Source organism: Tamandua tetradactyla, chromosome 13, assembly GCF_023851605.1.
Source record: "Tamandua tetradactyla isolate mTamTet1 chromosome 13, mTamTet1.pri, whole genome shotgun sequence".
Classification (NCBI taxonomy): domain Eukaryota; kingdom Metazoa; phylum Chordata; class Mammalia; order Pilosa; family Myrmecophagidae; genus Tamandua; species Tamandua tetradactyla.
Window position 1 is genome coordinate 48,432,948 of NC_135339.1, and position 14,378 is coordinate 48,447,325.

The 14,378-nt window shown below is 37.7% G+C and overlaps 1 protein-coding gene and 1 long non-coding RNA gene across 6 annotated transcripts in view; one reads left to right on the plus strand and one right to left on the minus strand.

The window, feature by feature from the left end:
- Positions 1–14,378, plus strand: part of LOC143653943 (uncharacterized) — a 53,518-nt gene that overhangs the window by 7,875 nt on the left and 31,265 nt on the right. The window lies entirely within an intron of this gene.
- The window catches only part of RNLS (renalase, FAD dependent amine oxidase), a 416,087-nt gene that overhangs the window by 3,117 nt on the left and 398,592 nt on the right, over positions 1–14,378 (minus strand). Inside the window, exon 7 of one of the 5 annotated variants that reach the window (XM_077125342.1) lies at positions 984–1,086. The exons of the other annotated variants lie outside the window; for them this stretch is intronic. Coding sequence (XP_076981457.1) covers positions 997–1,086 — 90 coding nt within the window. The 3' untranslated portion in view covers positions 984–996. The remainder of the gene's footprint in view (positions 1–983; positions 1,087–14,378) is intronic. 5 annotated transcript variants of the gene reach the window in all.

A 14,378-nucleotide genomic window follows, 5' to 3' on the forward strand; every position in this document is an offset into this window, starting at 1 on the left:
CAGGAGGTGCCATTCACATAGGCTACTAGGTGACAGTTGTGGTCTCTCTTGTACAGTATTTTCATGGAAAGTGACAAGGTAAGGTCCAGGAGGACATGCTTATTTAAAAGCCAGGAAAAAAGCAATCAAATGTAGTACATGCTTCTTGGATTATGGTGCTGAGATGTTGTTCCTAGATAGACTAAGCCAGCACATGCCTTTACAATGCTTTAAAGCCAGAAAATTTTGCATGGATATTTTTATTTATATGCTGTATTTTACTTTTTTAAAAAATGAACAAACAAAAAACAGTGATACTATTTTTTCCTGTCAAACCTCTAAAGACAGGGACATTTAGAAGCCTGGGTGACTTAGACACAAACATAAACTATTAAAAGAGTATCCTTTCACTTCTCTGGAGATCATTTTATAGGAATACCATCTATCATAAAAATCAGCAGAAGAGATCTTTGACTAAAACAGACAGCAAAAAGTGCAGGCACAAAAGCACAGGCTTGGGGTTTCAATGGAAGCTTTTTAAATTCCTGCTTTTGATGAAATTTTAACAAGTTGGATCATGTTTGATTTGTCAGTGAGTGGGAAAGAAAATTGCTGGGTTTCTATTTATTAGTGATCTCAGATAAGACAACTGATGGCATGATAGCAAAGGATGCTATATAAAACTCAAAAATATTCAGGACTGGGAAGAAGCCAGGCAGTGAGGAGCTATTTAGTGGAAGGACAAATAACCTCTGGCCCATAACAGGCTTGAGGGTGTTAGCTATTTAAGTTGTCCTGCAATTATTAATGCTCATGATGATGACCCAAGTCTCAAGAACCAACTCTAATATGCTTGAAGGATTACTTGTTAGCATTTCTTGAAAGTTTACCACATACCAAATGCTTTACATGCACGGTTCTCATACCAAACCTATGTAGTGTTACTGCTAATAGCCTCATTTCGTAGATGAGAAAGTTGAGACTCGAGAAAGATTGTTACTTGCCCAAGACACAGGGCTAGAAGGTGAAGATGCAGGGATTCAGATGGCGCAGGCTGACTGCAGAGCTCAAGCTTCCAATACTTTTACAAATGTTTCCATAAAGACTCTATTTAAATAAAGCACAACAAAAACATTTGATAGTCACTTAGCTTTAGGCATCTGGAAAATCCACATAAATGGGAAAACTCATTCATATATATTCATATATACACATATATAAACATGTCTAACATTATCTTATGTATGTAATTTTTATATATATGTATATACCCACATATAAACAAAAAAATCTGTGGTAATTTTGATATGTCTCAGTTGAGGTCCCTGCACAGATAAACTATGGCACTATTAAATAAGTGTAAAATAGACAGGAGGGAGTTTAAAGGGAAAAGTTCTGCCCAGGGGTGAGCTGGTAATTTATCAGTGCTGTGTTACTTAGTTTGGTGAGTGGTAAATGTTGGATGCCAAATCACATGGCTGGAAAACGGCCACCGATTAGCCAGTCCGCAGTTGGGGTGAAATCAATCTTGCCGCATTTAGATGGAATTGCCCATTTTGCAATTAGCCAATGAGGGAAATATGGAAACATGGAGTGTACGTTGGCAAGCTCTTTTGCCCCTGTGAAGTAAAGTGCCCTGCAGTGGAGGAGCTCATAATTGTCAAAGCCACAATCTCTCACAATAATGCAGCCTTTGGCTACACTTCCAGCCACAGTGAGGAACCGCAGCTCAATGACTGTGTTTAAGAGACATGTCAGGGCTGAAACAACTCCTTGGAAATCCAGGTTGTTCAGCTTATATATGCCAGGGCTAGTCAGAAAGGACCCTTGCCTGCAAAAGCTGAGGCTCCAGAGTTATTAATGTAATGGTTCTGGATGACAACTGGACTTACAAATTCAAAGCAGAACGAGCTGCCTGTGCCTTCTTTTCACCTGTAGAGGAAAAGCAAAGTCCTCTTTTCACCTGCAGAGGAAAAGCACTGAAGGACCTTGATGACCTGGATTTTGCCTCCATTCATCCTTACCTCTGCCACTTCTCTTGCTTTCTGGAACACATCCTACCTGTATCCAAGCTAAAGTTCTTCAAACATACTTTTCTTTCTTGTTTCATAGCTTTGAACAAGCAAGGCATTTTGCTTGGTGATGGTATATCTTTCCCTCCCTCTTTTGCCAACCGAACTGCTCATCCTTTAAGGCCCAGCACAAGTGTCACTTCCTCTGAGATCCTGCTCTGCCAGGCAGGATTAAGTGCCTTTTGCTTATGTTATTTTTACCTAATATATGTTACTTGCTATTTTGCGTTATAATTAATTCCTATGCCTATTTCCTTTCCTAGACTAAGAGTAGGGACTGTGATTCACTAATCTTTGAATCCAAGGCTAGAACTGTGTCTGGTCCACATGAAGTGTGCAATACATGGGTAGTGAATTTTAAAAAGGACAGAATATTGTACATACAGCTGATCAAATGGAGGTAACCATCTACACCAAAAATATTATTCTGAGCTCTCAGGTGGAGCTGGACAGAAACTCAGATGGAAGGTCTACTGCATTTAGAAGGCCATCAGTAATGATGAACGAAGGGCTGTCCTTCATCCTGACTGTGCTTGTCCCCCACCCCATTAGAGAAGTTGTAGGTTTACAGAAAAATCTTGCAGAAAATACAAAGCCCGAGTGTGCTTCAAGGGAACAGTCCTGTACGTTGTGTATTAGGTTGAGCCATGTTTTAGTTTCCTAGGCTGATTAAGCAAATACCATTAAATGAACAGGGTTACACAATGTGAATTTATTTGCTCGTGGTTTGAAGCTGGGAAAAAGTCCAAATTTAGATGTCAACAAGGTGGTTCTTGCTTCCCAAACCCTGATGCATTCTGGAGCTGGCTGCTGGCAATCTTTGATCCTTAACTTGTCACATGGCAGGGCACGTGGTGGTCTCTCCCTTCTCTCTGGGTTCCGTTGCTATTTGGCTTCTTGCTTCCATTGCCTTTTTCTCTCTCACAGACTTTCATTCCACTTATAAAGGACTCCAGTAACAGGAGTAAGACCCATCCTAACTGGGTTGGGCCATACCTTAACTGAAGTTACTTCATCAAAAGGTCCGACAACATGTTTGTGCCCACAGGAATGGATTAGATTTAAGAATATGTACTTCAGAGGTACATACAGCTTCAAACCACCATAAGCCACAAACTTGCTGATTCTAGAAGTCAGAAATGTTAATGTTGACAATTCTTACGTGTTATTGACCTAGTTGTTTCTTTCATGTTATTGACCTAATTGTTTCTTTGCATCATGATTATTACTTGTTAAAATTCATACAAAAAAGGTCCCTTCAGTCTGAGGATGAGATTACAGAGACACAGACTAGTAGGCTGATCAGCATTTCCACAAAATGCTAGTTGATTAGAAAAAAGCTCAGTGACATACATGACTTGATGTGCATTTTTCCTCCTAGAAGTATATATACCTACACTGAGAGCTGAAGCTTGCCCTTGGACTGTCAGATATCTATTCATGCAGATAATCTCATTGGTTTGGCCTATAGAAAAGTTATAGTTCATGTTGTCCAGTTCCAGTTGGCCATCCAGCCTGTACTTTAATTACTTACAACCAACCTTTTTGAAACATGGCACTAGGCACTGTTGAAGTGGGCTAAGAATTAAGGGCTTATGAGTTCTGATCCTAGATATGCAAGTAACTTAATGATGGACTTGGACAACCTATGAACAATCAGATCCTGACTGTTCAATTTCCTCTTTTGTTATGGATGTACCTTATACTACATTTCATTCAATCTAAGATACCCTCAATTTTGAGGCACCCATAGTTTATGTACCAATGAGGAAGAAAAAAAATGGTGTCAAGATGACAAAAATGCTTGATTTTATACTTAAAAAAGTTCTTTTGTATCTACACCTATATCTTTTGCATACATAAAAAGGAAAATGCCAGAAGAATAAATTGGTGAAGTCTTTCCTACAAACTTCTTCATATTCAGAGTTTGACTCTGAATCTCTCATTAGCTCCAAGTTGTTGAAGTCCACGCTTCCCCCTGCTCCCACCGTGCCCAGTCTGTGCTCTGCACCATCTAGAACACTGGAGATAACAGCATTTCTCACAAGAGTGCTCCACTGAGGTATTCTTTCTAGCGTTTGCTTCCAAGCTAATGGCATTTGTTCTGAAAACTCTGCAATCTCTTCTGTGGGAAAGAAAGGTTTTCAAACAACCCAGACTCATATTCTTTCATCCAGTGGTCCTTAAATGGTTTACTAACTTAAATATCAAGGAATTTCAATTGCCCACTGTTAGGCCTTCAGAAATAATAACCAAGTTCACATGTGTGGCAACTATATTCTGACTGCCTCCTGGTGTTTCTCACTTTATGGCATCTTAGAGTTCATGAAATCTGGCAAACATTAAATTGGGTACAGGGAGAAGTAAGGTGAATGCCTAATACTTAGCAAACATGTCACAAGGAAAACATTTTGGCAGTTCCTCAAAAAGTTAAACACAGAATTACTATATGACCTGACAATGCCATTCCTAGTTAGATAACCAAGAGAACTGAAAACAAGTATTCAAGCAAATACTTGTGCATGAATGTTCCTAATAGCACTATTTACAATAGGCAAAAGTTGAAAACAATCTAAATGTCCATCAACTACTGGATGGAGAAACAAAATGTGGTATAGATGAAGTTCTGTTCCATGCTACGACGTGGATGAACCTGGAAAACCTTATGCTAAGTGAAAGTAGTCAGACACAAAAGGCCATGTATGATTCCATTTATATGAAATATCCAAAAATAGGCAAATCCTTAGAAAAAATGCTGATTAATGTTTTCTAGGGATTGGAGGTGGGTAGGAATGAGGGAATGGAGAATGACTGTTTAATGGGTAAGGATTTACTTTGGGGATGATGAAAATGTTTTGGAACTAGACAGTGGTGATCTACTAAATATCAATGGTTGATTTTATATTTTGTGAATTTTACCTCAATTAAAGAAAATGGAAAAGAAAAGAAAAGCAGCAGTATCCATTAAGCAGGGCCTTTTCACATCCGCATCATTGTCATATCGGGTCCTCAGCCTTGCTGGTTTAAATCCTCCATTTTATCAGTTCATCCGAATGAGCAGCTGCAGGTGAAACTGACAGAGACTAGTTATCAGAGAATTGATTTGTTCATTTACAAAGGTAAATGTACCGATTCCAGAACAAAGTATGGTTGTCTTCTCAGATCATTCGTCTTGGTAGGCAAATTTCCTCAACTGTATCATATGTTATAGGGGTGAGATGTGTGGAGCAACTCTTGACAGACTTCACTAATCAATTGTGGCATTCTTTTCCACTGAGCCCAGAAGTGGCCTTGGCATCTTTCTCACTTCAGTGCTTCAGGCAGCTGCTACCGGTCAATTGGAATTGGCTCTCAAGAGAAATCTTCTATACCAACCCTGGATTAGAAGATTGTGAGCAAACATGTAATTAAAAATAAGGGAATTAAATTTTCCTTCCTCAGGTTCCTTCCTCTACCCACTTTGCCCATTAAGCCAGGAAAGCCTGATGCACTGCCCTTCTCTACCCAGTGATATTTCAGTGCTATGAATTAGGATCAGGTCAGGATCCATTTCCTCCAGCTGATACTGGAGGCTCAATTACAATTCCTTCTAATAACCACCCCCTCTGGATCTTTGCCCTTCCATGGTCACATCAGGGCTTTGACTGCCATGTGAAAAAATGAATATCGGTGTTTTAGCTACAACCTTAGATCTTCAAAATTGAGCTCTAAGAATATCAGGGCTAAAGGGAAAAATAGTTGGGGCAGATGCCTTGAAACCTATGGCACTTTGAAGCAAGCACTAATGGAAACAATAACATCATGGTAAAATGGCACGGTTAACATTCTCGCAGCATCTGCGCCAAGCATTACAGTTGGTTAATCCTTTGCAGCCTAAAATTTGGGGCTTCAGCTTCCTCTGAGATACAGATGCTGGGGGACAAAGAGACCAATTATGATTTAAATGAAAATATTATTCAGGATATAGCCTTCTTTGTGAGTCCATCATTTTAGCAAAGGGGTAAATGTCTTTGCAGTTTCTTCATCTGCACTTGTACCTTTGCTGAAGAGCGCAACATGGTGGAAAACCTAACAGTTCCTAAAGCTAGAAGAACAGCTACTATTTGCACTAAAAGAAAACACTTTTGTAGATTTTCACTTTCTTAAGATCCTAATATTTGCCATGGCTTCATCTCATAGATAACTTACCGTGATCATTTCAAAACATAAACTAAGTATGAAACAAATATGATCCCCCTGTGATACGATCTCCTATTTCTCAATTACATATGAAATAATTCATATTAAATGAACAAACATGTTGTAAAGTAAAAGGCTGTAGATAATTTTATTGCTTTTTAAAGTTACCTTATATTCCTCTGGGCCACTTTAATTAGCCTTGGATATGTCCTAGTCTAAGCAGCCAATGGAGATGGCTGAGACATCATCTGTGCTTTTGATCTACTGCATTTTTTTAAACTTTTTTATTGTGTGTAGTATAATGTACAAAGCAAAGAAATAAAAAAGCAATAGTTTTCAAAGCACTCTTCAACAAGTGGTTACAGGACAGATTCCAGAGTTTGTCATGGGCTACCATACGATCCTCTCAGATTTTTCCTTCTAGCTGCTCCAGAATATAGGAGGCTAGAGGGCTTAAATATTTTGTCATCACAATTAACTTTTTTCCTTTTTTGTGAAAAATAACATATACAAAATAATTTCAAAGCACAGCACCACAATTAGTTGTAGAACATATTTCAGACTTTGATATGGGTCACAATTTCACAATTTTAGGTTTTTACTTCTAGCTGCTCTAAAATACTGGAGACTAAAAAGGAATATCAATTTAATGATTCAGCATTCATATTCATTTGTTAAATCCTATCTTCTCTGTATAACTCCACGATCACCTTTGATCTTTCCATCCCTTTCTTTAGGGGTGTTTGGGTTATGGCCATTCTAAATTATTCATATTGGAAGGGTCTGTCACTAATATGGGTTAGGGAGATGGAGCTATCTGATGCTCTGGAGAGGCTGGGCTAGGTTTCAGGACTTATCTGAACCAGGGACCCATCTAGAAGTTTCTGGAAAGTTACTCTAATGCCTGGAACCCTCGTGGAATCTTATAAATTGCCCTAGGTGTTCTTTTGGATTGGCTGGAATGGTCCTGGTTGGGGGTTGGCAGGTTATGATAGGTAGCAAGCTTGTGTAAGAGCAACCTCCAGAGTAACCTCTCAACTCTATTTGAACTCTCTCTGCCACTGATACTTTATTAATTACACATCTTTTCCCCCTTTTGGTCAGGATGTAATTGTTAATCCCATGGTGCCAGGGCTGGATTCATCCTGGGAGTCATCTCCCATGTCGCCAAGGAGACTTTCACCCCTGGATGTCATGTCCCACGTTGGGGGGGGGGGGGGCAAAGATTTCACTTGCAGAGTTGGGCTTAGAGAGACTGAGGCCACATCTGAGCAACAACAGAGGTCCTCCAGGAGTAACTCTTAGGCATGCCGACAGGTAGTCTAAGCTTCTCCGCTACCTACAAAAACTTCACAAGAGTAAGCCTCATGATTGAGGGCATGGCCTATTGATTTGGGTGTCTGTAAAGTCTCAGGGGATTCCCTGATGGTGAGGTTTAATAGTGCCATATTTTTTCTCCCCTCCCTCAAGGGACTTTGCCAATACTTTTTGATTATCTGCTTAATACACTCTAGGATGTTTCCAGGCATCACAATAATGTATACAGGATTAAAGAATCTCTTTCTTATTCTGTGCTCCCTGTGTTCAGTTGTTCAAATGAGCTATATAGATAGGTTGAATTAGATTATGCACTACAGAAAATTTTAGTTCCAGATCAAATAAGCTTCTTTTTCATTGGTCTCAAAGAGTATGTGTGGTTCTAAAATACAGACACTGTCTTCCTTACTCCCTGTGTTCTGAATTACTTTAACCCTAACCTGTTCAGCTTCATTCTTATCTCTAAATATCAGGTTATATGTATAAAACAGCCTCTCAAAATCCAGAAATATCAATCACCACTCCAGACTTAATATGTCTGCTCTAGAAGTTTACAATCTAGGCCCCTGTTTTCTTATAAGCATTTTCTAAAGGTGACCATACCATTGTGGTTCTTTTGTTTCTAGCTTATTTTGTCTCATCAGATGTCCCACATGTTCATTCCATCGTTGCATGCCTCACAACTTTGTTCCTTTTTTGATCTGTGCTTTTAAATTGATCTTTATTAATTCAAGCATCAGTGGGTGACTTTTTCCTTAAATTCTCCCAAGATTCCTAGTAAATCTTATTGTCTCCTAGTTGTACGTTAATTTGATTGGGGCAAACACAGAGTAATAAACTCCTTGCCTTGGCGTCTCCCCTGCCCATTGTGTGCGTGTGATGTACGACCACACCAGCGATAATGAATAACTGTGAGGCCAAGATGGTGTAGAGCTGATTCATACATTTTCTTACTTCCTTGCCTCTTCTACTCTCCTGCCAGTGTAAACCTGAACCCATGCCACAGTACATAAACAGCAGAACTTGAATATTTGGTTAACTTATTCTTCTATGGCCCCATGCATAGCTCAGAGGCAGTGGTTTCCAAGAACCAATCCATGGCAAAATGAGGAAAAAAAAAAGAGGATAATGAGCTTTTTCGGAGAGTTAAATGTGTTATAATATTGATAAATCATGTTTTCTGGTTATCCTTTTCATGAAATTCTTAACAGTTGTGCTTTTGTTTTTTAAATTCTTAATCACACACAAAAAGGATGGCAAAATTATATCAGTTCTCAAACATGTAGTGGGAACTCACTGCTCCCAGGAACCACTTCGTGAGGCTTGATGTGTATCTCTGCCAGCCTGAGGAATGTTTTATTTAAAAGGCACGGGAAATGCTTAAGTTGGCTTGGGAAAACCATCAGTGATCTCAGAGAATGCTGGACAGCCTTAGTCTGGACTTGGCGAGGGAGACGCATGTTTAAAAAATGAATGAAATCTTGTGAAAAACTTACTCCCTAGAAACTTGCACAACTTCTCTTTTGTACAACCGTTTAAATCTAGATAGAACTAGAGTCTTCATTTGTTCACCTAATGGCTAAATATTTGGGTAGTAATCATAAAAGTTTTGGAGAAAACCTTGTTTGGGATGTAGGGGGAAAGACTAATCATTGTAGAATAAATAGCTAACTTCAAATTGCAAGTGCCCTGGAGGGTAAATGCACCCCCTCCTGGTTTTCTGTATCTGTGTCTCCATTCTTTCCCTCTTCTCAAGGCATTGACTAGACCTTCTGTATAGGCCTGTTGACAAAAACAGGGAGAAATGTAAATAAATAAAGGAGAGACCAGAACTTAAGCAGATGTCAATAGAAATGTCTGTATATATATTTAAAGATGGAGAAGTTGTCCAGGCACTCTAAAAAGGATGGGACTAAAGCTTTGTGTCAACAGTACAAAATACCATCAACCACTAAGTAAATTTCAGTGTTACAGAAAAGAAAAATGGGGAGAATGGAAGTTGATGTTAAAATATATATATATATATATGAAATATTTTTATTAGCCAAATTCAAAATGTAATGTTTCTGCCCCTTTCTCCTATCTTTTTTTTTTTTTAATCCTTCTGGGTACTGATAAAAATGCAATAAAATGTTGCTGATTCCTTTACACTTAACTTTCACCAAAATGCAATTTGATAAAAGAGAGTTGATGTTTGAGAGTCTTTTGAGTCTTCAGAAACAGCAAGCTATGGGGCCTGTGTTTTTCTGATCTTGATATTTCTGACATCTCTTCCTCCATTGTACATCACTGGTATTGAATAAATGCCTTCTCAAAGAGTGTATGTACATGGGCCATACTTTTTGAATGTTTTAAATTCTCAATATTCAAATGGTCTCTAAATGTAGATTTGTTTTCTCTATGGAAAGAACTTTCTTTGGTTTCTCAATCTCTAAATTTTACTTTTTCTTGCTAAATAAACATGTCATTTACCATGTGGCATTTTGTCCTATTTTACTTCCATTCTAACTTAGTTTTTGAATGGTTGCCCTGCCTGGGACAACTATTCCCAACAACTTTACCCACCATCCTTGCTTTGAAACTTATGTGTCCACCCTGAGAAAGCTGATTGCTCTGGCTCTGGCTCACTTTTTATGTATGCCAGAAAAAAACACCAGGAATATCTGAATCAGCTTGAATTACAAATGGGAAGTGAGAGGATGATTGCCTACCCAGCAAATTCACCCTCATCTCATCAAATACCATCGCAAAAATACCTTGAAAAGTGTATAAAATGAAACTAGACCAGTGTGTGTGAATGTATATGTGTCTGTATAATGAGATGTGCACATTTGCTTTAATTTCAAACGAGGAAGGCCACTATGATATAGCTTATGGCTAAGCAGCAGGGAAATGTCACAGACTTAAAGTCTGAATAAATCTTTAAATAGTTTTTTTTTTCTGGGACATGGTAAATATATTTTTGAAAGCTTTAGATGGCACAGAGTAAAGAAACCACTTTCTTCGGGCGACTTTGACAGATTGTGTCTATAACTTTAAAAAATTCTTTCTTAAAACAATCTCTGCTTGGGTTTTTGTGGAGCAGCTAGAAATCATATACATTTGGAATATTTGATATATTAGAGAAAAAAGTGATGATAGAGATTTTCTGTTTACCAAACATTGCATATTATTTAAGTGAAGTTCAGAACTGGGATAGTAATGATGTATTAGAGTGCTGATTCTACTATTTAGGCTATTTTTAGATATTTCCTTAAATAATATTGTACCTCTTTTGAGGCTCTCAGTCCCATATTATTTTATGTTATTGTACTTAATATTCTTAGACAGCTTCATCAACACAGGGTGCTTTCTTGCAGCGATGGTACATTTTAAATTGGTTCTTGTATATCATTTGTCTCATCATTTTGCCTCTGTTCTTCTACTTGCCTTCCCACTGTTTTATTATATTTATTTACTTATTTTTTTTTGCATGAGTAGACACTGGGAATTGAACCTGGGTCCCTAGCATGGCACTGTTTTATTATATTTAACGGCGACTTCATTGACCCGTTTGTATGTGTTACTATAGAAGGCTGCAGTAAAAGTATTAGTGGTCAGAATATCCTAGGTGTGAAGAAAGTGATGTGGTTTGGTCAATTCTCAGTGGAGCTTTTCACTTTAATGGTATTTGTCCATTTTATTTTAATAAACCATTGGATAGATACAGGCAGAATGTACCACAAATCAATTATATGATCCATGCTGCAACTTTAGTGGGCCTGAACTGCAAAGTACATACTTTCCTGAAATTGTACATTCAGTTGAATCTGTTTAGATCTATACCTTACAGTCATGAAGATGCTGCAGGAGTCCATTTTGATGAGGACATGTTCAGAATAAGCACACAATAAAGAATTATCTAGTAGTATTGTAGTCACAGCAGACAAGACATCATTCCTATTACATTTCCCTTTAGAGTTTCTAATTTAATAGAAAATTGTTCTGTTCTTCAGCGAATTTTACTATATTTGTTCATTAGTCTTTCAAATATTTGTTGAGTTCCCAGTAGATGCTAAGCATTGTGTGTGTTGCTAGGGTACAGAAACAAGTTCTTGTCATTAAGGTGATTGAACATATTTAGGAGCCTTTTATTTCCACTAAACATAAATGTTCCATCACAGTCTCTCAAAGAATTAAATTACTTGGGAACATAGAACATAGTAAAAAATGTTTGGTGTCGAGTCTACAGATAAACCTAAAATTATAATTCCAATTCAACTAAGCTTAAGCATCACTTCTCACCAATTTATGTTGATAGCTGCTTAATTTCCCACTGATTTGACCATTCTTCACCCTTTGTCTCATTTCCTCTCCATTCTTCTTCTTGAAGGCCCAGAAACATGGACATTGACATTTCTTTCAGGTTCTCATTCATGTTGAATGGACCTAACAGCTTTGTGTCTGGGCTGTGAGATTGTGGCAAAGAAAACTGCAGTACTTTTGACTTTCACATCTAGAATCAGCCCCCCTTCTTTTTCAATACTGTGAAAACAGAAGGGTTAACTCTTGTGCTCCTCAGAGACAGTAATGGAGGACACTGGTGTTTTTTTTTAAGTCAGTTTTATTCAGTTTTTCTGAAGTGGCTGTGCCATTTTGCATTCCCACCAGATATATGTTTCAATTCTAGTTGCTCTACATCCTTATCAGAATTTGGATCATCAGGGTTTTGATATGAGTCATTCTAGTAGTTGTGCCATGGTCATTGTAGTTTTAATTTGCATCTCCCTAATGACCAATTATATTTGACATCTTTTTGTATGCTTATTTGTCATCATATCTCTTCTTTAGTGAAGTGTCCTCTCAAATCCTTTGCCCATTTTGAAATAACTGGTTGTTTGTTTTCTTATTATTGAGTTGCCAGTATTCTTTATGTATTCTGGATACCAATCTTTCCTCAAATATTTATTTTGTAACCATTTTCTCCCAGTTTCTGGCTTGTCTTTTCATTTTCTTAACAATGTTTTCAAGGATGCTGCTATCAATTTTGATGAAGTACACCTTATCAACTTCTTCTGTTTCATGTTGTTTTGTTCTATGTAAGAAACTTTTAAAAAATATATTTTTATTGATAAATTTTAACACAAATATTCCATACATGGTGTACAATTAATGGCTCACAATATCGTCACATACTTGTGCATTCATCACCCTGTTCATTTTTTAGAACATTTGCATCACTCCAGAAAAAGAAATAAAAAAAAAGAAAAAGCTCATACATCTCGTACCCTTTACCCTACCCTCTCATTGACCACTAGTATTTCCATTTACCCAACTTATTTTAACCTTTGTCCCCCCATTATTTGTCCATTTTTATCCATATTTTTTACTCATCTGTCTAGATAAAAGGAACATCAGACACAATGTTTTCACAATCACACAGTTACATTGTAAAAGCTGTATCACTATACAATCATCTTCAAGAACAAGGCTACTGAAACATAGCTTGACAGTTTCAGGTATTTCCCTCTAGCCACTCCAACAGCATAAACTAAAAAGGGAGATCTATATAATGCATAAGAATAACCTCCAGGAGGGTCTCTCGACTTTGTTTGAAATCTCTCAACCACTATTTATATCTTCCCCCTTTTGGTCCAGAAGGCTTTCTCAAACCCTTCATGCCAGGTCCCAGCTCATCCTGAGATTTCTGTCCCATGCTGCCAGGCCAGGGACATGTTGGGGGAAGGAGGAAGGGCAGTGAGTTCACTTGCTGCATTAGTTTAGAGAGAGACGCCACATCTGAGCAACAAAAGAGGTTCTCTGGGGATGACTCTTTGGCCTAATTTTAAATAGACTTAGCTTCTCCTTTGCAGGAATAAGTTTCAGAGGGGCAAACCCCAGACTGAGGGCTAGGCCTATTGATTTGGTTGCCTCCACTGCTTGTGAGAATATCAGGCATTCTCCAAATGGGAAAACTGAATATTTCTTCCTTTCTCCTCAGTGCCCCAAGGGGACCTTGCAAATAATTCTATATTCACTACCCAAATTACTCTGGGATATATTGGGGCATCACACTAACCTGGACAAACCAACAAAGTCTTGCGCCCTATTCCAGATTCCATGTACTTATGGTCTTCAACTAAATTGAACTGATCATACAAGTTAAATTAGGAAATGCACAACCCAAAATATAAATTTTGCACCAAATAAACATCTCTCCCTTTGGTCTCATACAGAAGTTGAAGTTTTAAATTATGGATGATATTATCCTTTACCTTGTATTCTGATTGAAATCAGTCCTATCCAGATCAGCCTCATACACATCTCTACTTGAAATCGGATCCCTTTTTCAACTTTTTAAACAGTTCCTGTATGGGGTACCGCTGACTTTCATAGCTTCAGAGCTCTAATTCTGAGTCTCATGTGTCACATAAGTACCTGAAGTTTCTGGGAATGACCAGGTTATAAACAAATAGCACAGTATTTCAGAATTTAGAACTCAGAGTTACAACTCCTGAATATATGTGGCTGCTATAAGAGCTTACATAAATTTTTACCAAACCCAATATTATAAAGATTTTCTATTTTTTCTTCTAGAAGTTTTATAATTTTAGGTTTTATGTTAAAGTCTATGATCCATTTCTAGTTAACTTGTATATGTGGTAAGAAACATGAATTTTTGAATCTGAAGCAACGAGTTCCAATTTCTATTTTGCTGCTTACTAGCGACATCATTCTAGGCAGAATTTTCAATAAAACATCAGTTGCCTCATTTGTAGCAAAGATGATAATATTTACTTCCTGATCTGTCAGAATTGTTATGCGGACCAAGTGAAAATAACTATGAGTGTT